This window comes from Alosa sapidissima, chromosome 20, assembly GCF_018492685.1.
Source record: "Alosa sapidissima isolate fAloSap1 chromosome 20, fAloSap1.pri, whole genome shotgun sequence".
Classification (NCBI taxonomy): Eukaryota; Metazoa; Chordata; class Actinopteri; order Clupeiformes; family Clupeidae; genus Alosa; species Alosa sapidissima.
Window position 1 is genome coordinate 9,919,063 of NC_055976.1, and position 24,182 is coordinate 9,943,244.

The 24,182-nt window shown below is 43.7% G+C and overlaps 1 protein-coding gene across 3 annotated transcripts; it reads right to left on the reverse strand.

Moving 5' to 3' along the window:
• Positions 1 to 482: 482 nt before the first annotated feature.
• kdm3b (lysine (K)-specific demethylase 3B) lies at positions 483 to 23,692 on the reverse strand. 3 transcript variants are annotated; one of them, XM_042074160.1, is made up of 25 exons: positions 23,220 to 23,690; positions 21,126 to 21,284; positions 19,907 to 20,023; positions 19,339 to 19,444; positions 18,202 to 18,326; positions 17,861 to 17,923; positions 16,946 to 17,683; positions 15,324 to 16,725; positions 13,957 to 14,164; positions 13,222 to 13,436; positions 12,907 to 13,059; positions 12,576 to 12,683; positions 12,300 to 12,427; positions 11,889 to 12,162; positions 11,246 to 11,502; positions 9,564 to 9,839; positions 8,696 to 8,867; positions 8,425 to 8,515; positions 7,073 to 7,203; positions 6,724 to 6,843; positions 5,159 to 5,182; positions 2,533 to 2,672; positions 2,039 to 2,215; positions 1,717 to 1,851; positions 483 to 1,446 (listed from the first exon to the last, which is right to left on the reverse strand). In XM_042074160.1, exons 1-25 carry the CDS (start codon positions 23,370 to 23,372, stop codon positions 1,366 to 1,368), a joined length of 5,553 nt encoding a protein of 1,850 aa, XP_041930094.1. In that variant the 5' UTR covers positions 23,373 to 23,690; the 3' UTR covers positions 483 to 1,365. The 3 variants fall into 3 exon arrangements, with proteins under 3 accessions (XP_041930094.1, XP_041930091.1, XP_041930092.1); XM_042074157.1 differs by having other exon boundaries at positions 23,172 to 23,690; XM_042074158.1 differs by lacking the exon at positions 5,159 to 5,182 and having other exon boundaries at positions 23,172 to 23,692.
• Between the last annotated feature and the right edge of the window lie 490 nt (positions 23,693 to 24,182).

Below are 24,182 nucleotides of genomic sequence, written 5' to 3' on the forward strand. Positions count from 1 at the left end.
CCCACCAAAATCTTTAAACATATTTTGTACACCTGGGGTAGCATTTCCGCCACTAATTATTTTCTTATTCTTATGGCAATGCTATTTTGAGGTTTCCCCTCAATAGACATCAATCTTCTGAATCTGTTCACCAATGGAATAGAGCCCAATGTTTGATTACGTGCCCTTTAATGGGATGGCATATATCTGCAGGAACAGAGTTAACTGTAAATATCAGATGTTACCTTGTGGGGTAACAGATGTTACATTCCTGAGACCAAAAATGTATATTTCTTTACTATATGACTGAATGATTAATATTCCATTCCATTACCTATCTGAATCAGAAGATGAATGTGGCCTTGTCAAAGAGGACAAGGGGAGAACAAAGGATTGAACATAGGTTTACAATTCAACCCTCAGTTTATTACAGTCAAATGCAGAAAAATGAACGAAACAAAATAAAAAATGCCATTGAGATTAGTGTCTACCAGTACACGGGCCAGTTTCTTCGTAAACTTTATTTTGAAAAAAATGATACACACTGCTAAGATCAATATATATATTGATACATATTAATGACCAGTAGTAGTTCTCCATCATCTGGAATTATTTTTAATTCTTGAACTTGTTTTAAATTTTGCCAGCAATCCACTCATTTCATAACCCTAAAGGAGTGATAACATGTATGGACACATTTCTCAAAGCCAGTCTCAGACATACTCACATTGAGTCATAGAAATCACCTTTGATTTGTACTATGTGTATAAAAAGGACTTAAGAACTTGTGGTTCTCGGTTTGAGTTGAAACTGAAAAACTAAAAATACAAAACTTTGGTCTATTTCCCTTCAATGCTTAAGTTGAACGACTCTGGAAAACAAAAAGGTTTGGAGGGGTGTGGTCTCCCTCTCTATAACATCCTGCTGATGCTAAAGGCGAAGGTCTCCTCTAGTTAAGAAAACAAACAGCTTGATCAATAAGCGCGTACAAAAACAAAAATGGACTAGCCCAGTGCTCACATTATGTAAAAGGCTACAGACAAACAGATGTCCACGGAGGCACATCAGAGCAGATCTATTTCCCCCTTCACAATACATTTTCAAAAACAAATAATAATAAAATAAAAAAAATCAAAAAACTTAAATATGAACAGAAGAATTTTCTATGTAACACTGATGAAGACAGTCCTTCATCCGAGCATGGAGCTCAAAAAGGTTCCAAAAGGGCTTCACTTTTCTCCGGGAGAGCATTCCAAAGCACTTTCAGAAACTCGCCGAACCCCCTCATTTCAGCCACACCCTCCCTTCCTAAAGTCCTTGTGCCTCGTTTGCATGTGGTGTACGTGGAGCTTAGAAAGAGTGCAGTGGTCAGGTCCCACCGGGGCACTATGACCGCGCCAGCTTGGGTTCATGGGCTTTCAGTGTTCCCACAGCATCCTTCACAGCATGGTAGATGATGTTCTTCACCTGAGGAACACAAAGAGAAAAGACGCGCTATTACACTCTGAGCCCCACTGTCCCGTTCATTTACAGAATGACAGTCTCATGTGGTCAGATGTTTAGCACTAGTTAGCACCAGTTTCTGGAGATCACCATAGTAAACAGCGCACTACTTGTTTGTGGCAACCATAGACAATATGCATTAAAATGAGAAGAGAATGGGAGAATAAATAAATTCTAAAAGTTCTAAAACTTCTCATCCATCTTTTCCAGCCTGAGTGCTCAAACCAAATGTACCTGTAGCTTGTCCTCGTGGTTGGTGTGTGTGGTGGACAAGTGGCGGAACTCCTGCGTTAGCCTGAAGCAGTGTTTCACATGCTCCGGCGACACAAAGTCCTCCGCCACCTTTATACAACTGTACAGATTGTGCACCTAATGAAACAAATCACAAGGCACACATTATTTAAAGTTCATTACGTACAAATATCATTATCACTTGATAACAGCTGTGCCAATAGTAATTTATATCCATTACCATTTTTAGAGACTGTTGATTAATGTTAGTAGTATATTATTGATATTATTTACACCTGAAAAAAAAAAAAACAGAAGTAAACACCTGATGTGGCGCCCCAGCTGGGATGAAGACAGCGTCTCCTAAGAATTGAACAATGGCCCAGCCTTGGACCCCATACTCTTCATAGAGCCTGCGGCGTAGGTTCTGATCCAGGTACCAGCTCTGGTCGTGGATAGGGTCATGGTCTGGAGGATTCTCCTGGCCTTGCTCCTCTCCCACCTGAGTAAAGACATTTACTGTATATCACACCCAGACATTTGACCTCTGAGCAAATAGAAAAGTGTGACGTGATGCGAAGAGAAGGCATATATTTATCGACAGACTAAAACATTGGACCCACTGCTACCATTGAGGAGATCATCATATAGAAAACTTTTGACTAGGTTAATTATAATATTTCCAGAGCATTTATCCTTGCCAATTATCATCAATTTAGTATTAGACAAGAAAGTCTAAGTTGCTGCATCCCTGAATTGTGAACAAAAGGACAAACGATGGATGTAAACTATTTGTCCTTTGAACTTTGACTCCGTTACCTTTCGTAGGAGCTCGCGAATCTTCTCCGCATCCTTAGCGGCGTAGATGTGCCAGAGGGCGCCAGGCTTCTCCTTGGCCTCGTACACTCGCCTCTTGGTCATCTCGTCCACATCACCCTCCTCAATTGTGGTCATTACCTCTGTGGTAACAAAAGAGGTCACAGTCAAGCCACCTGCACAACACAAATCCATGCTGAGTCAGAGTTGACTAACTAGAACATTCAGTGGTGTGACTTCCCACGACTGCTTCTTTCTGATTAGTGACCTATGATGGGAACGGTGACAACACAAGGGACTTGTTCACATTACATCCCACACGGCCCCCAAACGGGAGTCGCTGCCTCCTTACGTAAAGCCGGATGCGGAAAACCAAAAAAACTGTTGGGAAAAGACACCAAACTGTCTAATCAAGTTCCGAGAGAGCAGCTGATTCTACGGATTTAGCCATAATCTCCCAAATCTCTTGCTTTCAGAAAGCTACATCTAATAAAGTATTTAAAGACATTTTACATAGCATCTTCAATAATAATGTAATGTTTTTCAGAGCACTAAATCTAACAACTTTTTCTGTCCTGTGCATTTTGTTTATTAACAAAACCAACATAATGGAGGAACATTATAATTGTCCCAGATCAGATATGGAATAGATTTATTAAAGTATTATTTTCACAAGAAAACAAAACCAGGAAGATCCCAACATATCCCCGATATACACAGGAGAGGTGTTAAGTTCCTTTTTGCTGTAGGTAGGTTATTTCCCCACAGTCAATCATCAATCAGCAACCAAGCCTATTTAACTTTACACAACAGGATACAATGACAATGCACAGTTGGCTGGGGCAAACACACATGCCACATGTACCCAGAATTTGTAACAGCACTCCTTTACGGTACCACACATGCTTGAACACCCAACAAAACAATCAAGAAATATCAAAAGAAAAACAAAAGAAAAGAAAAATGGATGATCAATTTATATTAAGCTCATCAACAGTACATCTGAAAGGGAAAAAGCTGAGTCATATCACATCACAGATCACATGATGTAATGCTGAGAAAGGGGGAGGAGGAAGGAAGCCTCAGAGCTGAAGGTCAATCAAGGTCAAAAGCCCTCCCCTTCCCAGACAGGCACCCAAGACTCAGCTTTTACCGTGTATGTGCATGTGTTAGTGTGTGTGTGTGTGTGTGTGTGTGTTTATCATGTACTCAGATGCCTTCATTAAAGATGGACACGACAGTGGCTGACATGCACCTACTTGATGACTCTCAATGAAAAAATCTCTTTGTCATAATAATCTCAACACGCGTGTAGTCGCTTAGTCAAATGCCTGCATGCACCCTGGCTCAAAAGATTACTGTAAGCCAGTAGGCCCTCTGTCCTGCATCTGATTTGGCCTAATCTCTCCCCTCGCTCCAGGGAGCTCGCCTCCTTGCCTCTCCTCTCCACAGGCTGCACTTTTAACAGAGGGCCCAAATACTGTTCTGCCCTTGATGACGGTGCAGATCGGGAGGAATTATGCTGGGCTGTTTTCTTGATTATTCATTAGTGTGTGTGTGTGTGTGTGTGTGTGTGTGTGTGTGTGTGTGTGTGTGTGTGTGTGTGTGTGTGCGTGCATGCGTAAGTGAGTGAGAGTGAGAAAGAGAGAAGAGAGACGGAGACAGAAAGAAAGGATGTGTGTGTGGTTTATTTATAGTAAAGTAATATATTTATCAGTGGATGATATTACGTGTGAAGCAAGCACTAGTTCTTTACCTCCCCTTATCCCTTAGAAAAAAAGGAGCAGCACCCAGTGTCAGTGTCTCAGTGTCTTTTAGTGAAAGACACCGATGGGTCTACATTACAAAGGGGATCAAACAGAGACAGGTCTTTCATCTAATGAAATAGATCACCATAATGCCAGAGCAAGACAACATAATAGTGAAACATTAGTTAGTTACATACTGTATGCCAAGTGGATGACCACCGGATGGTGCAAGCACTACTGAGTGGAGGACATTGTAAAATCACAAAACATTTCACTCAGCATGACTGCCACCATTTGATCATTCGCAGCCCTCTTATTGCCCTTTTCCACAGACAAAAAAACGGTTCCGTTCCTGTTAGCGAACCAACACTTTAACCGATCGGAGCATTTCGACCAAACAAAAACCGGTTCAGAACGTGACACTTTGGTTCCTAAAAAAACAAAAATAAAAATAGTAGGTTTTTCCTGCGAACCGGAGTGGGCGTGTCATTCTATCGTTCAGAGAGGAGAAGGCTAAGTCTACACTAGAGTTTTCCCCTCTGGATCAACTGTTGCCATGAATAAACAAAACTAGTACAAAGAGGAAAACAATTCTGAACCAAATCGGTTCAAGAAAGCGGTCTCTGTTGGTCGAAAAATGCCCCGAGTGGAACTTCAAAGGGTGATCTAATGTTGATGCTCACTGCAAAAACGTAATATTTAAAAAAAAAAAGAATGTGATGAGGTTCACAGAGACAATGAGAGGTTGATAAAGACAAAACCAGGAAGGAAAGACAAAGTGAGGAGAGAGGGGGGGGAGAGAGAAACCAAGGAATGTAAGTTAAGTTGGGTCTATGGGCATGCTAGTGGTATGAGACGGTTGAAATAAAAAATGCACAGACCTTTGCGTCCAGCCAGGTCTGCTTCTGTGAATGAGAAATGTTGGCACAATCAAAAGCAGTACGAACCCCCAAATACACAGACCATGAAAAAAAAAAAAAAAAAAAAAAAGTCAACCGAGGACAGCCCATCTCAGGAAGAGGGTAGGGGGGAAGTGATTGCAATGGTAGCAAGGAACTGAGGAGGGGCACAGATTTGCTTTTGGTATCTAGTAGCAGCAAGTGATTTGCTTATGATTCCCCAGAAAGACTAATATACACAGGAAATAATTTTACCCCCAATGGTCTGATAAACATGACTATTTTTATAATGTCATCAGACTTTCCAAACATGGGGAAAGTCTGCTTAAGCATGGTCTGCCTGTCTTTGCATACTGTGTTATTGTTGTTCTCTGCTAAAACAGCTGTCACTACATATGCCTTACTTAAACTGGCAACTAACCGAGGTGCTACAGAATGGTGTAAACATTACAGCAGCAAGGAATTTGGGAACTACGAGGAAAAAACCTTTGTTCTTTTTTTCCACAGACTGTACTCGATTACAGGAAGCACATTCAGATAGCGGTCAGACACAATGGAAGGGTCTCAAGACAGACAAAAGGGGTGGGAGGGCATCAATGGCAGTGGACGCAGAGCGGCGGGCGAGGGGCCTGTGGGCAGCGCAGGGTCATGTGAGGGGAATTAAGCCTATTGTTAGAGCAGCGCACAGCACAGCACCGGACCACAGGAATGGCAACTCGGGGGAGTAGCGGACACTGATGACGCTGCATATATACTGCATCACCCATGGACTCTCATTCAGACAATTTGTTTTGGAGCAGCGCGAGTAAAAGATAGGGGATGGAATTAAAATAGAATTATAAAAGGTGGCTCTGGGAAGGAAACAATTGGTGGTTGTTAAAAGCAAGCTACATGTGGGAAGGAATGTGACGAAGCATAAAATCATGACGGTCGCCATTTGAACGAGTTAAACAATTACAGCGCAAAACAAAGAAGAGACAACTGAAAACTGGAAGTCAAAATGAATTAAAATGAGATATGAGAAAATTATACAGTTTTTGTAGTTCAGGACCTAAAAAAATCCATCATAATGTCATCCATAAAAATGTCTCCAATAAATTTGTTTTCTTTGGTCACAGTGATTCTTCAGATTCTGAAAATCATGCTTGAATACTAACACACATGAAAACTCATTCATTTTGAAATATCTTGTTTTTGAAAGCTATTACTGGCAACACTTCACATCTTTAGAATATTATCTACCTAAATAGCCAATTACCACACACACAATAATTTCACATCTCAGCACTTGGCTAACCTGATGAAAAAAGTTATATTATATGTTATTTTGTCTAACAAGATAAACTTTTTAAAAAAAAAAACAAAGGCCATGTTTGGTAAATATGTACATGTAGAGTGACACATGAATGTCTGCAATCACAGATAGTATGCTATACATGTGACTGGCAGGGAGGACATTGAACACATATGGGATACTTTAAGGCAGTGCACAATTGTGCACATCCCCACAACAAAAGACCTCATCTAAACCCTATCTGAAAGCTCACCTTTCTCATGATTCCCCTCATCTTCAGGGATGCCCACGTACACCATCACGTTTACTGCATCAGACACATCGAGATGCAGATTGGTGGTGCCCACCTTTCTGTCCTCCGACGAGATCAGACCTGTGGAAAAGACGGTTAAAAGGTTGAGAGAAAGAGAAAAAACCAAGAGAAGCCAAACATGGCAATTAAGTATAGAGGTGTAATGAAAACTAATAACTTTGTAATAATGAACAAAAACATATCTGTACACTGAAAGACTGCAATTAGAGGGTTTATATATCCAATGGTTTACAAAGTAAATCTGACCCAAAATATCTGCCATTTGTGGTTTCTAATTGTAATGACTCACCATAGGCATTGTACATCTTGGGCCCCAAATCAGGCCGCACAAAGAAATTGGGAAGCCGTGAAGCCAGATTGAGTCTCCCGTCTCTCTTTGTGTACTCTGGGAGGGGAAGGTTGTCCATCAGGTCATCAAACCTGGACAGAGACAGAGAGACGCAAACAAAAAGAGATCAGACAGCTGCCAAGTCAATTCCCCTTTGCCCTTACACACAGTGAAACCATATCACCACATGGACCAGAAGTAACAGTAAACAATAGTTGGGATCCAAGGACATATGCCAGCAAATGTACCAAATATAAAAATACATTGAGATAACATCACATTCATTCATTCAAGGTTTCCAGTCAATGCTATATGAGAACATTTTGCATCTGAACTAAAAGGGGCATTATGTTAGCAGTCGGACATTCTGCGGTCCCAATGTAAAATCATATGCAGGGATACCTGCGCGATATTGGCTCCAAATAGCTTATCGTTAATAACAGGTTGGGTGGGGTGTCCGAAACAGTATGTAGCCTACATAGGCTATGTCATTGTATCATATTGTAATGTAGGTCTATTGCATCACATGTCATTAAAGTAATTTGCTGAATTGATATTTGTTCAGAGAGGGCTCACTTCATTATGCAAACTATGCTATCTCAATGTGACAATATTTATTTAAATAGGCCTACCAAACTGACAACAGTTCAAGTTCAACCTAGACCAGTTTTATAATTGTAGGCTGCTTGCTGTTGCTATTAGTAGCCTATATGCCTACCCTCTGTTTCCTATAGAAGATAGCTATACCATTTTGCTATCGGCTAACGTGCAAACGATTGCAAGTTCCAAATATGTACAGTATGGAGCTTTTAGTAGGGGCATGAGGAGTGCGCACAAGAAAGTATAGTAACTTATTCTAAAAACATAGGCTACAAAAACACATAAATAGACCACGTCAATTAGGCAGCATTATTTCAAACCATGGTTTATCCTCAGAACATATAGTATTTCGATGCACATCTTTCCAATTATTACTAAAGCCAGACGAGAATGTAATATTAGTTGGCCTATCACAAATATCAGATATTAACTCATTAACAGAAATTAAATTCAAGATCATAAGATCATTTTTCCCCCATTAGAGTCACACTAGAGGATATGGATTTTGAGATGGATTCTGTTTGGACACATGATGATATGGAGCTCTAGGGGGCAGTAAAATGACCATGTCTACCAGTCAGAGGCCTCAAAAGGTGAAGCGGTCATGATAGGTCACGGGAAGAGAGACACCCATGAATGAACTTACAGGCTGTCTGGTCCTGCAAGAGAACCGATGTGAACCTTTAGACCGACTCACACATTGCTTTACTCACCTTGTGGGCATCATGTCCCTGAAGTCCTCCCCCGGGGGCCAATCTTTCAATTTCAGCACCATGGGCTGCCCGTCTACCCCTTTCAATCGCTCTGGAGAGAGAAAGAAAAAGGAGAGAGAGAGAGAGAGAGAGAGAGAGAGATAAAGACCAGACACAATTGAGGCACCACACTGGTTAATCTGTTAAATCTTTCGAGTGAAACGTCGCGAGGACGCCAAAACAAACTCAACCGGGCTGAAAGCTTGCCAACCACCCAGCTTGTGTCACTCACTGGAGATCACTTGGAAGCCATCCCAGAATTCCCGGACCTTGACATCGGAGATGATGGCGCAGTTCCGGCAGTTGACCAGGTCGACATCCTGGTCGCCAAACTCCTCGCTGAACGCCTCTGGGCGCCACAGGCCACCCTTCAGCCTCTTGTGGATCCCGGACACCAGCACCGGCTGCACAGGGTAAGGGAGGGGAAGAAGAGGGGAGAGCGAGGGAGAGGGGAGAGCGAGAGAGAGAGCGAGAGAGAGAGAGAGAGAGAGAGAGAGAGAGAGAGAGAGAGAGAGAGAGAGAGAGCACAGAGAGAGTCAAAACACAGGTGGTAATCCCATCAGAAAGTGATAGTCTCTCATCATTTCCCGAGGGGCTAACAGAAAACATAGATAAGGATGAGTCATCCTCTCGAAACGATAAACGTAGTCCTGCAAACTAGCAGAGTCGCGAGCTGAGACTATCTAACCTTTCAAGGCTGTTTAAAAGGTCACCATGACACCATAGTTGCTGCAAGCAGCTGCCTATTCGGTTTCTGTGTATTTGACACACATTCTGATAGTTTACCCCACCACAAATATGCCAGGACAAGGCGAAATATCAGCAAAACATTCTGCTGGGAAAAAGTTTGACTTCAAACAAATTGGCAGCGGCTGTTCCTAGTGAGTAGTGAAAAATATGCAAGACTGCCACCCAGAAGAGTGCTTACAGGGAGTTAGGATGTCAAAACAAAACAATCATTATCAGGGCAAACTGTCAACATCAACAGTCACTATCTCATGAGAGAAATACATGCTTCAAGTCAATCAGTCTCGTCACTTTACAGACAGACAGACAGACAGAGACAGACAAACAGACAGACAGACAACCTCTGGCCTCACCTGGCCTTGTTTCCAGCACTCGCGGAAGATCTTCCAGTTGTTGCCGTTGCTGGGGTCCTGCAGGCAGAGCAGGCGTCCATCACACAGCCACGTGTGGGAGGTGTGGGGGTCCAGCACGCTCAGGCCCATCACCCCCTCCCTCCGCGGCACCACGGGAGTCTCACTGGCCTCGGACGGCCCTCCGGCCACCCGCCGGCCCTCGGTCTTCTTGGTCTCCACCACCGAGGCGATGATGTGGTCCAGAATGTTGGGAAGGCCACCCTTATTTTTATCACTCTGTCAGTTAAAAGAGAGCACAGGAAATGTTGAGTACAACAATTCATCACGCAAGACAATGGGTAGGGAAATAAGGGAGGAAATAGGCAATTCACTGTAGCTGGCAAGATATCAGTGGCCCATGAAAAAGACATATCTATCTATCTATAAAGCAAGAAGCGTCTGTGTGTCTGTATGTGTGTGTCTGTATGTGTGTGTCTGTGGCACGCATATCTCGCTGACCGTTTTTCAGACTGACCTAAGATTTCGTATGTGGCTCACGCATGGCACAAAGGTGTGCACTCTCGATTTTGAAGATTTTTGAATGCATATTTCAAAATATGCTTATTTACGTATGACGTTTATCACTGCACTGCACTGTTTCCAAGAGGACCAGTTTCAGGGGAGCTCCACCCCATGGATCGTGTACTGACAGTTGCTAGCTAGGTCTCACCAGGTCTCACTTTGATGATAGTCAGTCGCAATTTAAAAAACGGATTACTCGGGAACCGCTTGTGGGTTAAGATGCAAGAGGATTATCATGTCTGACCTCAACAATAAAGACTCCCTGTATGCAGTTTGCTTGCATAAAATGATTACGCAGATTTTGCAACAACACGCCAACAAACACGGCTATGTAGTGACCACTCAAAATAAAAGTATGTGCAATAAACTGACGCTTCGAATAGCCCAGGCTACTTTGGACTTGAGACTTTGACTAAACAAACGACAATTCCGACTGCAAGGTCCCAAACTGAAACGAGTGATAGGCTAATGCCACATAGCTAACGTTAGACAACAAGTTGCAGATTGAGCGACGTCACTGATCACGCCATCAAACACAGGTATGTAGTGACCACTCAAAATAAAAGTATGTGCTGACGCTTCGAATAGCATTAGGAAGTTATTCAGTTAGCTTAATACACATTTAGCCTCAACTCAAAACAGTTTTTAGGCTTATGTCATTCTGATCTGTAGAAAAGTCACATGCAGCCATGCCTAAATTTATTACACATGTATTAGAGGCCACATTAATTATAGGCTAATATATTATAATATTCAGTATTCATTATTGAATGCTTAGCTGGAATGATGTTTCCCTATCATCCTATTTTTAAAGCAGGCATACCTGTGGGCATGTAATTGAGCTACGGGTTTTCTTCAGGAATGGCATGTTTGAACGGGCACTGCACTAGTCACATATAAAAGCGCTTGATCGCAAATAATACACTCACAAAACTGCTGGAAAAATATTACAATATGCATGAGAGAACAACAGCTCAAGTTGCTCAAAGCCCTTACAAGTCATCCTGATTATTTTCCCCCCTTTTGCGCATTACCAAAATGGCCTCAAGGTGGCGCTGGAGCTTGGAAACAAACACACTCATGCGGGTGTAGCACCTTAGGTTGACATGAGCTCGACCTACCGTGGAGGAGGTGGAGAAGACGGAGGGGAAGGGCACCCCGCCATCGCCCGTGCCCTGTGAGAGCTTGCCAGGGCCGGAGTTGAGCAGGTCTCGGAGGCTGGAGCCCTCCGCCTTGGGCTGGGTGGGACTGGAGCCAAGCAGCAGGCTGTTGAAGAGCTTGGGGTTGGAGCCCGAGGGCTTGGACAGGGTGTTGAAGCAGTCCAGGCCGAAGGGCGGCCGTGAGTCACGCCCCATCATCGAGCGCAGCGAGCTGGAATCTGTAAGCAGAGGACGGGTTAAGGTATCATGAAAATGTCACCAGGGACATTTTTGAGACAAATTGAGGACAGACATGACGAGATGAGAAGTAATGGACAATGACAATTTATGAACCTTCTACCTGGCATCAATTAAAACTCTATTTATCACACCATTTAACCAGGGTTCCCACTGAGATTCCCTGACAAAAAACCTGAATTTCCACGACCTACTATAGAATGAATGGTTTTCCCTGATTTTCCATGTCTGGAATGGATTTCACTATCAAATTTCCATGATATTCCAGAAATTCCATGACCCGAGGGAACCCTGTTTAACAGCTTCATCCTCTTGAACACTGTCAATCAAGAGAAACACCTCCCTCCAAGTCCCAGTGGGCACATACCTTTCGTCTCTTCTTTGGCCTTCTGTGTGGCGAGGTCGGCCAACCAGTGGAGTGCGGACGAGGGGTTGCCGGGAGCGGTCTCCTTGGTCCCGGTCGTCAGGGCGGTGCTGTTGCTGTTGCTACTGCTGGGGTCCCCTGCGCCTTCCGTGCCCCCACCCTCTGTACCGGGCTCTATTTTGATGGATGCCGGCGTTGGCGTTGACGCCGTTGATTCTCCACCCTCTGGTCGAGGTGTGGTGGCCGTCCCGTTACCTGTAGCGGGCGTTGAACCAGTCTGGAGAGAAGAAAAAGAAAAAAAAAGAGAGAGGGGTCCAGTCAGCCTAAAGCAAATGTAAAGTAATTAAAAATCTAAACCTAACAAAAAGGAAAGATAGATGAAAATAAAGTCTGCTCAGGAAGTAGTGGGTGTACCTGTGAAAGACCATTTGGGGCACTGGGACGTACTAAAGGCTTAGTGTGCCGATTGGTGCAGGGGCAGTTCGCTTTAATTCCCCACTTCCCTCGCGCTGAGTGGACCATGTCCCCAATGTTGTACAAAGCTGAGGGAGAGAGATCATGTTTACATTATGTTCATGTTATTTCAAATGACCATTCATTCAAAGAAGTGTAACTCATTATTTTGCAGTTTGATTTCAGTTCATTTTGCAGTATAACTTCAGTTCATTTTGCAGTTTGACGTGGCCTCACCTGTGCCTGGGATGATCTGTGTGGGCATGAGGTTCTGTGGTTCGTGGGGCTGCCCCTTTGCACACTTTAACCACGCAAACACCTCATCTTCAGGGCTGTCAACGTCTTCTGTTACAGACAAATAACAAATAACGTTGGTTGCAGCCCTAATGCAACGCATTATTTCACGTACAGTAATAGTGCATTAATGTCGTAATAGTAAAAGAAAACGATTATAATGTTAACATCATAAACACAAATTATGTAAACATAAATGACGTACGTATGCATATCCTCGACACACCTACTTACAGTAGTAACTCAACTGTTTCATTATTTTAAAAACACTAACCTTCAGGTGGGCGATTCTTCCGCATTCGGTAACAGTCAAGGCAAACACCGAAGCCACATTTGCGGCATACCCAGTGGATGTTGAAGAGGGTCGTCTCGCACACGTCACACATCTCTCTCACTCCTCGCACTGCTCTCTTCCACGCCACTTTCTCTGCAGACAAACACGTTTTGAATAGCTGTGCTTAGAAACAGTCAGAAAATCCTAAAAATAATGTGTTAATATGTGTGTGAGTGTGCGTGATTAGAGATAGAGATAGAGATATAGAGAGGGCAACTGAGAGAGATATTTAAAGCTACAGCATTTGGTACATACGATGCGGCTCCACCATCATCATTGCTTCCTTCTCCGACATGACCAGCTGGCAGAACTGGTCTCCGACATTGGCCAGGATGTACTTGGAGGTGTCCAGGTCCAGGCCCTCTTTCACTGCTGCTGATGGCAGCCACAGACCCATGGCCATGTTGTCACTGTGCTGAGGGCTGAGGAAGCCCTCCACTCGCAAGACGCCTTTCTTTGTGAAGGCTAGCCTGTGTTAGACAAAGCCAAGAAGAGATGGTCCATTGGCATGGTTAAAATAGTAGCCTACTGCACAATTGCCGTAAACTAATTTGAGATTCTCCGGGTCGGGGGAGAAATTACAAGGCTGGTTCGCCCGTAAGACCTGTAGGCTGGGAAGGCATGGCATTCTCCCTATTACAAATTAGTTTACCATCAAAATTACTTCAAAGGTGTTATATTATGGTAAAGAACATGTATAGAATGCCTTTCAATGGATCCATACTTTTCTATTCTGAATCCTTTCATTGCACTTCTGTTTCATGCCTCCTCTCTAGAAATACCAAATGGTGCCACTCGAAGGTGAGAATATTTCCTGGTCTTAGGACTTTATACATGGTATGGATGAAATGTTACTTTGTGCATGATTAAATATTTTTGAGGATTTATTCTGGTATCTGAATGTTGTAAAGTATTATACAATACCACACACTGAAGACATACTCAACACACCCAGAGAGACATGCAGAGCACAGCTAAGCCTTCACACACCTGCGGAAGTGAAAGAAACGGCAGGCCACGTTCGGATCGTCATCGTCCGACTCCTGCTCCCGGGACTTCCTGTAGCGCTCCAGGCGGCACTCGCGGCACTTGTGCAGGTGGGGGGCGACATTGATGCAGGAGCCGTCCTGCAGGAAGGCCTCGCCCGACTGTTTCAGGCGACGCAGCTTCGTCATGTCCTTCAGCACCGACTGGCCCACTGCTCAAAGCAGAGAGACTAGTTTTAGTTTTAAAAAGAAAGAAAAGGCAGGCCGTTCGGATCGTCATCATCCAAGTCAAGCTGGTGTCTGAGGGATTTAACTGGAGTTGGAATGTTGGAATGACAGATTTGCGGAGGAATCCACAACACAAGTACCTCAATGTCAGGACAACGCATGAAATACTGACAGCAAGATGTGTACAAAACAGAGGACTAAGACAAAACACTGCAACACAGACTAAATAGCAGCGTGTCCTTTATAATTTCAATGACAGTGAAAAAATACAAGGCTCTGGTGCAGCCATGTACGAATAGCCTTCAATTCAAAGGCCTAAGAGAGCCATACATGCAAGACATGAAAACAATAACTGTGATAAGGCATTTTACAAGCGATGTGAGAATCAAGATAACATTTCTTTGCTGTTATTTAACTAAACTCTTAACAAAAACAATTATCTTTTTACCGTGTACTGGTCAAATAAACAAACCAGGTTGATGGTTATATTCAAGTGCATTTAGCCTATTTTTCAAACAACAGACATTGCTGATCACATTACAAGCGTAAGTGCAATCGATTGGTAGCAAACTGTAGCCCTAGCTATTGCCTACACATTTATAAAATGGAACAAACAGGTTCCACTTCAGTAAGTAAGTAACAAGCAATGACTGGAAAACACACAGTGATAAATCTCCAGCTGCTGAAATCCAACACCACAACTTTGTACCAGTCAAAGGTCTCACGAAACGTGAACTCATTCACATTGACGTAAAATCCACTCCCACAGATATATAATATACTACGGTGTAATTACACAAAATTGACTAAATCAAGAGAAATACCAAATGTAAGCATGAGAGAGAGAGAGAGAGAGAGAGAGAGAGAGAGAGAGAGAGAGAGAGAGAGAGAGAGAGAGAGAGAGAGAGAGAGAGAGAGAGAGAGAGAGAGAGAGTGTGTGTGTGTGTGTGGGTGCAAACTTCAGAAGACATTTGTAGTGGTGCACAATAAATCTGTGTCTTCACATGTGTAATAGAAATAACACTACAACATAATAACATAAAATGATGCATTTGGGTCATGGGATCGATTCTATATGTAGCATACACACAGAATAAGCCAGTGTCTGTCTATGTGTATAGGTTCATTGGTCAAGTTGCCTACCTTTGAAAGGCTTGTTGCGAGGCCTGCCCTTGACCGCCACTTGGCTCTTGTTCTTCTGCATTAGCAGAGCACTCTCATCCGTGGGACCCTGAGGACCCTGCTTTGGGGTCTGGCCAGGAGCCTCCTCCGTCTCGCTCAGGTCCGACAGGTCGCTGTTGGTGCTCGAGTCCGAGTCGCGCTTGGAGGACTGACCCCGTTCCTCCAGAGTGAACTTCTGCTGTGCCGACTGCTCGAAAGGCAACGCCGTTGCGTCGTTAGCCCTAGCAGCCCCAAACGGAGGGAAGCTAGATGTGGTCTTCGATTTGTCGCTGCCGAACATCCCTTCGCTTGAGCCACCAAGCATCCCAGAACCTGCCTCTGCGCCTTCCTTGGCGGGTTTAGCCACCTGTTGTGCGTTCGTTGTACATTTAGGCATTTGGGTGAAGGTGTTGGCGGGGACCGAAGCGGAGGACGAATTGGCTGCCCCAAACGGGGAGGGTAGGATGCCCTTGGGGGGCTCGGCCATGGTGAAAAGGTTGGACTTGCCCTCCTCTCCAGCTGCCACCACCCCAGAAGTGGCTGGGGGCAGGGCTGTGAGGGTGGACGAGGGGGTAGACGCAGAAACTGCAGGGGGCTGCTGTTGGAGTGTCGTCCCCCCACTGAAGGAGGCGTGAGGGAAGCCTCCGCACGCGAGGAAAGGATTGGTGGACTCGCCGGACGACTGCAGGAAAAGGTTCTGATGGGCAGTGTCCGAGGACTTGCTGCCGGTGAGCAAGCCCAATCCGCCAACTACGTTATTACCGTTACCGCTCCTGATCCCACTATTGCTGCTTGCAAGTCCACTGGAACTCGGGTTACCAAGTCCTCCTATATTCTGAAGACTCCCAGTGCCAAAGGGCGTAGCGCTCCCAATGCCTCCAGAGAAGGCAGGCGTGTGTTTAGGCATGTTGTCTGTGCCTGTGCCAAAAGTCTTTGTAGGTACCACACCGTTGCCAGCTGGTTGGGCTTCAGAAGCTTTCGGTTGCTCTTTGAGCGGAGTTGACCCAAAAAGTCCTTGGGCTGGAGAACTTAAGACAGGTTTTTTGGAGGCGTCTGAGGAAGCAGAGGGTTTGAACAAACTCGGGGGCTCCTTGTTCAAGCTCTCCGAGATGGCAGTGAAGTAATTGGTGTCCTTCGACTGACTCTGGGCCTGACTGGGGCTCGGAGCCTTGGTCTGCGCCATGCACTGAAAGAATAAGTTCTGAGACGGGTCCGAGTCCGGTTGCTTTTGCTCCTGCTGGCCAGCGAAGGAGAATCCAAAAGGCCGGTTCTCTTGGGTAGATCCATTAGTCTGGGCACCCAGCTCTCCAAACACAGAGCTAGGCTGCTGCTTGGACTGAGGGGCACGGAACCCTGAAGGAGTAAGGGCAGGTGTCTTGGAATTCTGAAAAATAAGAAGAATTCTGAGGCTAGTTTTACATACATAAATACATACATACAAACATGCATATATGGCTCATGTTTACAAACAGGCACTTGAAACTGGTAAAGAGAGACCTACATCTTTCAGTTAGGCATGCCAAAAAGCAATAACAATGACCAAAGACATTGCTGGCCACACACACGCACACACACACTCAAAACAAAACAATGGTGCCCATTACCTCCGTTGCAGCTGCTCCTAAAGCTGGCGTTGTCCAGCCAGAGGGCTTCTGGCCGAAAGGCTGCGAGAGCGCCACACTGGGTGCGTTTGTTTGTGATGGAGAGTTGATGGTGACTGGACCAGGAGAGACCAGCGCAGCAGTTTTGGGGTATGACTCATCTCGGTCTGTAACTGGAGAAGGGGCAGAAGACTTGGGGGCAGGGGCGCCAGGCACCAAACTGGGCATTTGTCCCAAAGGAGGGAAGGTATTGGAGAAATGCGAGGGTGCTGGCTTGAGGGGTGGCGGGGTAGGAGTAGAGGTTGAAGCAGCTGGCGTCAAGCTTCCAGAAGACACAGTGCGCTCCTGGACCATCGGTGCCCGGCCGTTCTCTTTCACGGGAAGGCGTATGTCAGCATGATCCTGTAGTGAGGAGGAGTCATTAAGATCTTGATTCTGATGCAGAGGTGCCTCAGAAGTGCTGCTGATGCTGTTTAGTCCTCCTCCTCCTCCATCGCCCCCGCCTCCTCCACCCACCCCTTCCTTTGCCTCAATTCTTCCGAACGCATCTCCTCCTCGAGTAAGCATGCCCTCATCCTTTCCACTGCCGCTCCCATTCTGTCCATCAGCGCTTCCTTCCCTGGCACTTTTGAACCTTTTCAGGGTGACGTCCTCTTCGTCCTCGGAGGCCGTCCTCCTTCGGCGTTCACCTTTTCCACCATCGCTCTCCTTCCCCGACCAGCCCGGAATCCCACCCTGATTCTGAAAATTAAAGGAAGTCATTGAAACACAAACCAAATGGTGCAAGTTGCAATGTCCACCTAAAATGTTATTGTAGATTTCACTCTTCAATAATTTGTAGGGTAAATGCCAAATCTCTCAGTCTATCAAAATGTATGCTCAATATTTAAACTATAATAAATCAAATTGCATCCACACCTCATATTCCTCAAGAAGCATCACGTGCATCACTCTGGGATCAACCACCTGCGTTTCTCCACCCTGTCAGATAAGTTAGGGATTCAAAGTTAGAGCTACTATCAACAACAAACACTTCAATTCTCACTGCAAATTGCTTACATTCTCCAAGTTCATAACATCCTACAATGTCAGCTGAATAGGCATTTGAGTTGTATGAAGGCCACTTATTGCAGAAACACAATGGCATTCTAAGAATTTACCATTTCTAAAAAACTGCCCATGCTTTTAAAAGGCAATTCTATTGCAATTAAATCTGAATAACCACCATGATTTACTGTTTAGGAATATGCCACACCAACCTGGTCCATGGTGATTTCCATGATGTGTGAGAGAGGGTCGTGTTGAGAGACAAGCCCGATTGCCCAGGCTTCATTGAACTCAGGCTGATATACCTGAACCCTGCGCCCTTGTATGGTGTAGGATCCTGTGGACAACACACACAGTGGCATTTCTTTGAGGGTCAAGAAAGAACTAGAAGAAGTACACTTGGTCAAGTTAACTGTGAAGTCATTAATAGGGGTGTCACAATTCTCCAAATCGTCAATTCAATGTAATTTTCGATTTTAAAGTCACGATTCGATTTTCGATCTTTTTTTTTTTTTTTTAAATTACTATTAATGCATTTCTTTATATGTTATTTACTATTTTGGCATTTTCCTTTCCTTTTCCTTTTCTGTTTCGGGTGGTTTCTATTTTAAAAACGCTTTTTATTTTGAAACCGTTCCAACCGCGAGGTTGTAATGTAAACAGAAATAACATTAGGCTAAAACAGACGTGAGACGTGAACATGAAAACACAGAATGATAATTTGATTGTTTCAGCACACTCTAAAGAGACCCAAGGTTAGTGTTCATGGAATATGCAGCAGCTACTTATCAATGTGCATTTTAAGCCTTAAAGTAACTTTGGACTGTAACTAGATCATTTTTTCTTGCTAAGTTGAGTAGGCTAAGTTAGTTTTAATTAACGTGAATGAACGAATACTTCCACACCGGTGATTTCAAAGTAGCAAGAGGGGGTTTGATTTCGGTAGGTTGATGTGTATATTTTAACTGGCTGCAGCCTAAAATTAGAGGAGTGTTGACGCTGCAGTTCAGCACGTGCGTGTGCGTTTGTGTGTCTTTGCATACATGCTGGACGTGACATTGGGGGTGTGGCTGCATCGTCGATTCTACTTTAAAGTTCGAAGTTCGAGATTGAGATGTAATTTCGATCGATTTCGATATAAAATCGAAATCGTGACACCCTTAGTCATTAACGTTAAATGTTACTTTAATGTTGAAGTTTCATATTGCAAAACAAAATGCTCATGCCAAGTTGGAATGACACACCATGAGGTACCACTGCAGTGATCAAAAGCATTTTGTATACATCCTTTAAAAACATCAACGTAGCAGGCTAGCAAGCTAACACTAGCAACATAGCAGCACACTCACCTTTTCTCAGTATCTCCTGAAGCTCACAGTCACTGTGCCAGCTGGATATGGCTGCCTGTACAGAGGGCTGATCTTTCAGAGTAGAGTGCCTGATATCTTTCTCAATCTAACAAAGAACAGAACAGCCATTACATTTTGAGAAGAGAAAGAGGTCCTGAGGTACTTATAATGCAGTTCATATCCACAGAAGACCAACTAGTCCGCATATATCAGCCTCTAATAGTAGAATGGAATAGAATAGAATGCATTTTATTGTCACTATACACATGTACAATTAGGTTAAGAGCAACTCCTCTTTCCAGTGCCAACATGTACGTAAGATAATTAAATAAAATAAGTAGTGCTTATTAATAGCTTATTTGATAGTGGCTTTGCTATTAAATGTGTGCATAAGCTAGCCCCATGTATCAAACATTTGACCTCATCCCTTTGCATTACACAAACAGAAGTGGCAAAATCTATGCATGTTCGCACACACAAATATATTCGCAAAATTAGTCTTTTCATGAAGAAAATAAAAGACCCAGAAACATAGAGAATTGACAGATCAGCTTTTTCTTCAACACACCTCAAACATTTGCAGTGAATTTCCATCAGGGAGAAACTCCAAGGCTTTGCTGTTCCCAAAGAACTCCACCGGAACCAGAGACCCCAACCCTACACGGTCTACGAGTGGTTGGAATGCCTGCCAATGAATAAACACCACCAATACACAAGTTAAAATGACTTCAATGAAAGTCCTCTTAGAATTAGAATCATGCTGTAATTTTAAAGGGAAGCAAAAACGAACTTGAGAAACTTCACACGTATTTCATGGCCTAAAGGTGGCATCTGGCAACTTTTTGAGCGATGTTGCTGGGCAACCCCATAAGTACTTCCATGTGTTCTGATCAAATGCTCATGAAAAAAGTGACTGAAGTTTTCCAGAGAGCAATGGTCTCCTAATATTGATGAGAACGTGCCATAACAACAATACTCAAGAACACTGCCCATCAGCAATGCTCTAGAAGATGCCTTGTGCATCACCTGCTTCACTAGAGAAATCTGCCATGCAGTACATACTTGTATCGTTTGCCTCTACCGATTGACCATCATGGAAATGAAGCTGCATTTTGCCTCTGGTCAGATTTTTTCAGTGTCTCTATTCAGTTCTCATCTCTAGCCACTATCCAGTCCTTCCTAACTTGGAACATCTAAGGTCTTCCCTAACTTGGAACATCTAAGGTCTTCCCTAACTTGGAACATCTAAGGTCTTCCCTAACTTGGAACATCTAAGGTCTTCCCTAACTTGGAACATCTAGGATGAGATACTTAATGCTTCTCAGCCAGCTCTCCCTTTCAATGGCAGTCTTGTGTGGATATGAATAAATGTTCAATAGTGGTAGTGTTGTGCAGACGTTTGTCATAACAAGTTGTTTAATATCCTCCCATGTTTTACCCTGAAGCAGATTTCACTATCACCATTTCTCTTCAAAAACACACTGTTGTTTTCCTTGAGAGGGGGGTTCTGAGGTTAAGTGGCTAAGCTGCAAAACTCTGCATCTTTGTGGTTACCATATAAAAGGGATAGCTAAGAACTGTCCAATGGATGAGTAACATCATGCCATTATTAGCCTAGTTCAGGCACAGGAAGCCATGAAACAATAGCTTAAAGCAACACCAAAGAGTTTTTTGTACCTTAAAATAATGTTTCCAAAATCGTTTCAGTGGTTCATCAACTTGTAACAGGGTGAGCGGCACTTCTGTATTCGCTTCGCAGCCTTCTATTGGCTATACAGTCTACTTACCAATGCTGGCCAGGCAATTGTGGCACCACTTCCAGAAGAGGGATCAGTGTGCGTCGCCCACACAATGGTGCTCTCCACCAAGACAGCACGGACCTCGTCACCATACACCCTCACCCATGACCTCTGTCTCCAGGTGCAGTCTTGAAATTCAACAAACACCTGCTCATGTAGAGGAGAGAAAGAGATTGCATAAGAACTAACACCGTGGAAGTAGCAGGTGAGGGGGGTATCATTTAGGGCACATTGTGGACACCAAAAAAAGCATGAATACTTGGATGAATTTTAACATGAACTTACATCCTGCCCGACTGGACACAAAAATGCAGACTGCCTGATTCACTACCAGTGCTCAGAGCAAAGTTATCCATTGGCAGAAAAAGTACCAAGAGGAGCACATATACTCACCCAAGCTCCCCTCTGGAAAAGGAGCATTAGCCTGTATTCTGACTAAAGATGCACTTTTTTATTAGGGTAATGTTACGTTAATTCTGATTTTGAACTTGCAGGCCTTACTAAGAAGGCAGGGCAAAACCAGCAGGGGATAGGAGAAACAATTAATTTGTATTCTGCATAATAACTCCAGTATCAAAATACCGTTTTAATCAGGAAACTAGCTAATGCTGCTCACTGCCACACAAACTAAGGATCAAGGAGACCCTGTTGATTGTCAATGAGCATTCTTCTAAGTCATTCTGAGGTGCCAGATGATTTGTATCAACTGTTCTGTAATAGCCTTGAGGAAAGTCTGATTAAAAGTGCAGATTATGGTACAAAATGAAACATGCAATACACAAACACACACAATTCACTGATATAACATCATTACTCCCACACATTCCCAGGAAACAATGGCCAAAAACAAAATAATAATGAAATAAAAACAGAAACACAGAAAACAGAAGCAGGGGCTGAGGCAAGATTTGTGTCTACTTGAAATATAACCGCATTTCCGAGAATTTGCCGTATTAACATGGTCATCAGCACTTCACTGACAATCACAGCAAATTAATCAGATAGACGGGAAATATTCCTAACATATCCATGCAAGTCGTTATGTCATGTAAACGAAGACGTGACTAAAGGCCAAACAACATCTGAGGTGATTTATTAATCATCACACTACAACTACCACTTTGGCTACCTACAGTAGTTAGTCTGATAACATTTCTGCAGACCAAAGTTTTCTAGTATGATACACTTTTTATGCACCATTTCATTAGTAATAACTAGACGCTATGTATTGAGGGAAGCGTTAGTAGAGAGACAACAAAGGCATGCACACATGACATGCAAAATTTCACTCATCAACAACGCGAGTGACGCATAATTTCACAGCATTGGCCAATGCTTCAAAAAAAGATTTAACAATCATGCATGATTCATATTTGCTGCAAGAGTGAGGCAATTTGAAGGGTTCATTTAATGCAAATGTGTCAGTTTCAGTTAATCACTATTAAACGATTCAACTGGATAGTGTAACAATGGTAAAATTGTAACGTTAAAATGTTTAAGACATTGACCCATATTTGCATGAACACGGCATTTAGCTGTCTCGGCAACACGAATCCGAGGGTCTATACAATGGCGGTTGACATAGGTAGTGCATTTAGCGATAGAAATACAATTGCATTCCATATAAAGGCATTCCGACTAAAGTTATCGTTTTTGCACTTCAATGTATATCCGATATACATACAAATTTGATAAATCATGGGTAGTGCTATTTCGAATCTTCTGACAAGCTCTGGGGCCAGTTAACTAGCTAAGCTAGCTAGCTATCATACAACTTGCTTACAAGGCCTTACTCAGTGCTAGCCATGTCAGCTAGCTAATGTTTTGTGAAGCGGCTAATTGGTTGTTTCCACAAAAGATTCAATGTCCGAACACATGGGTATATTTCGTCGGGCTTCAGCCACACGACTCAAGGATTATGATTAATTATTAAGTGCGTGGTACGTTAGTCGTAAACTTGGCAGTCTCTAACGGTGCTGTAGCAAGACAGCTATCCGCTAGAAACTGTCTGCGAATAGACTTGTAAACACTGACCGTCAGCCCCGATGCTGCTGTTGTTGTTGTTCCCTCTCCGGGGCTCACCTCTACCCCAGGACTGGCCAAGCCAATAACGCTGACAGCCCGCACTGTTCCTCGCAGCCAAGAGGCCTGGTCCATTTCAGTTCCGCCCGTGGATCCCCCATCATTGAGAAGCAGCAGCAGTCGCTTCCCGATGAGACCTAAAGAGTCCCCCATACTTAGCTAGCTAGCTGGCTAGTTTACCACCATGAAGAGACAACTTCCTTACAGGGAACTCTAAACCACTTAGCAAGCTAACCAAGTATTCGCTTGATTACATATAAAGTAGGTCAAAATGTTTCCCAGAATCTCATGCACCAGAATCCCCTCTGCGCGAGGGACTTTGGTGCGGATCTAAAGCCGAGTCACGTCAAGAAGCAGAGCTACTGAGATGTTATTGTTCTGATGGCAACTGTCCCGCTCTGTCCGCCATTTAGCTCTGCAACAATCAAACGCACTCCTCGCGTACGTCGCTACTGCAGAGTTCAAATCCTTCACTCCCACTAAAACAGCGACCTCTGTTGATTGCCTTTGTGCATTCTTTCATTTCATGAGCTATGCCAGCAGAGACATGGCATTTGAAACTTTAGTTAGGGCGCACCAGTCTTGTTCTTTTGAGATCAGTGAGATCTGTGGTCTTGAGACAGTTTTTACCGTTTCCCCTTTAGTTACCTAAAAAAAGCATCCCCTGACATGTAGGAGATTGCATGTAGGAGATTGTACCAGTGACCAGTCTCTCTCTTGAAATATAATATAGTCAGTGGTGGTCAAGGTCAAAGGACAGAAGAATCTATCATAAAATCAGAGGGAAATAGCTGTGTTCCAGTGTCTGACACTTTATACTATATTTTATATGTATAACTCAGATAAAGCTTTTCTTATAGGTTTAGTCTATAATGGTTGCAGTCATGATCCATTTTCAGGCCAAACAATGCTGACATGGTTTCACTATTCGTATATTCCCCAGGGACTTAAAGGAGCCCTATG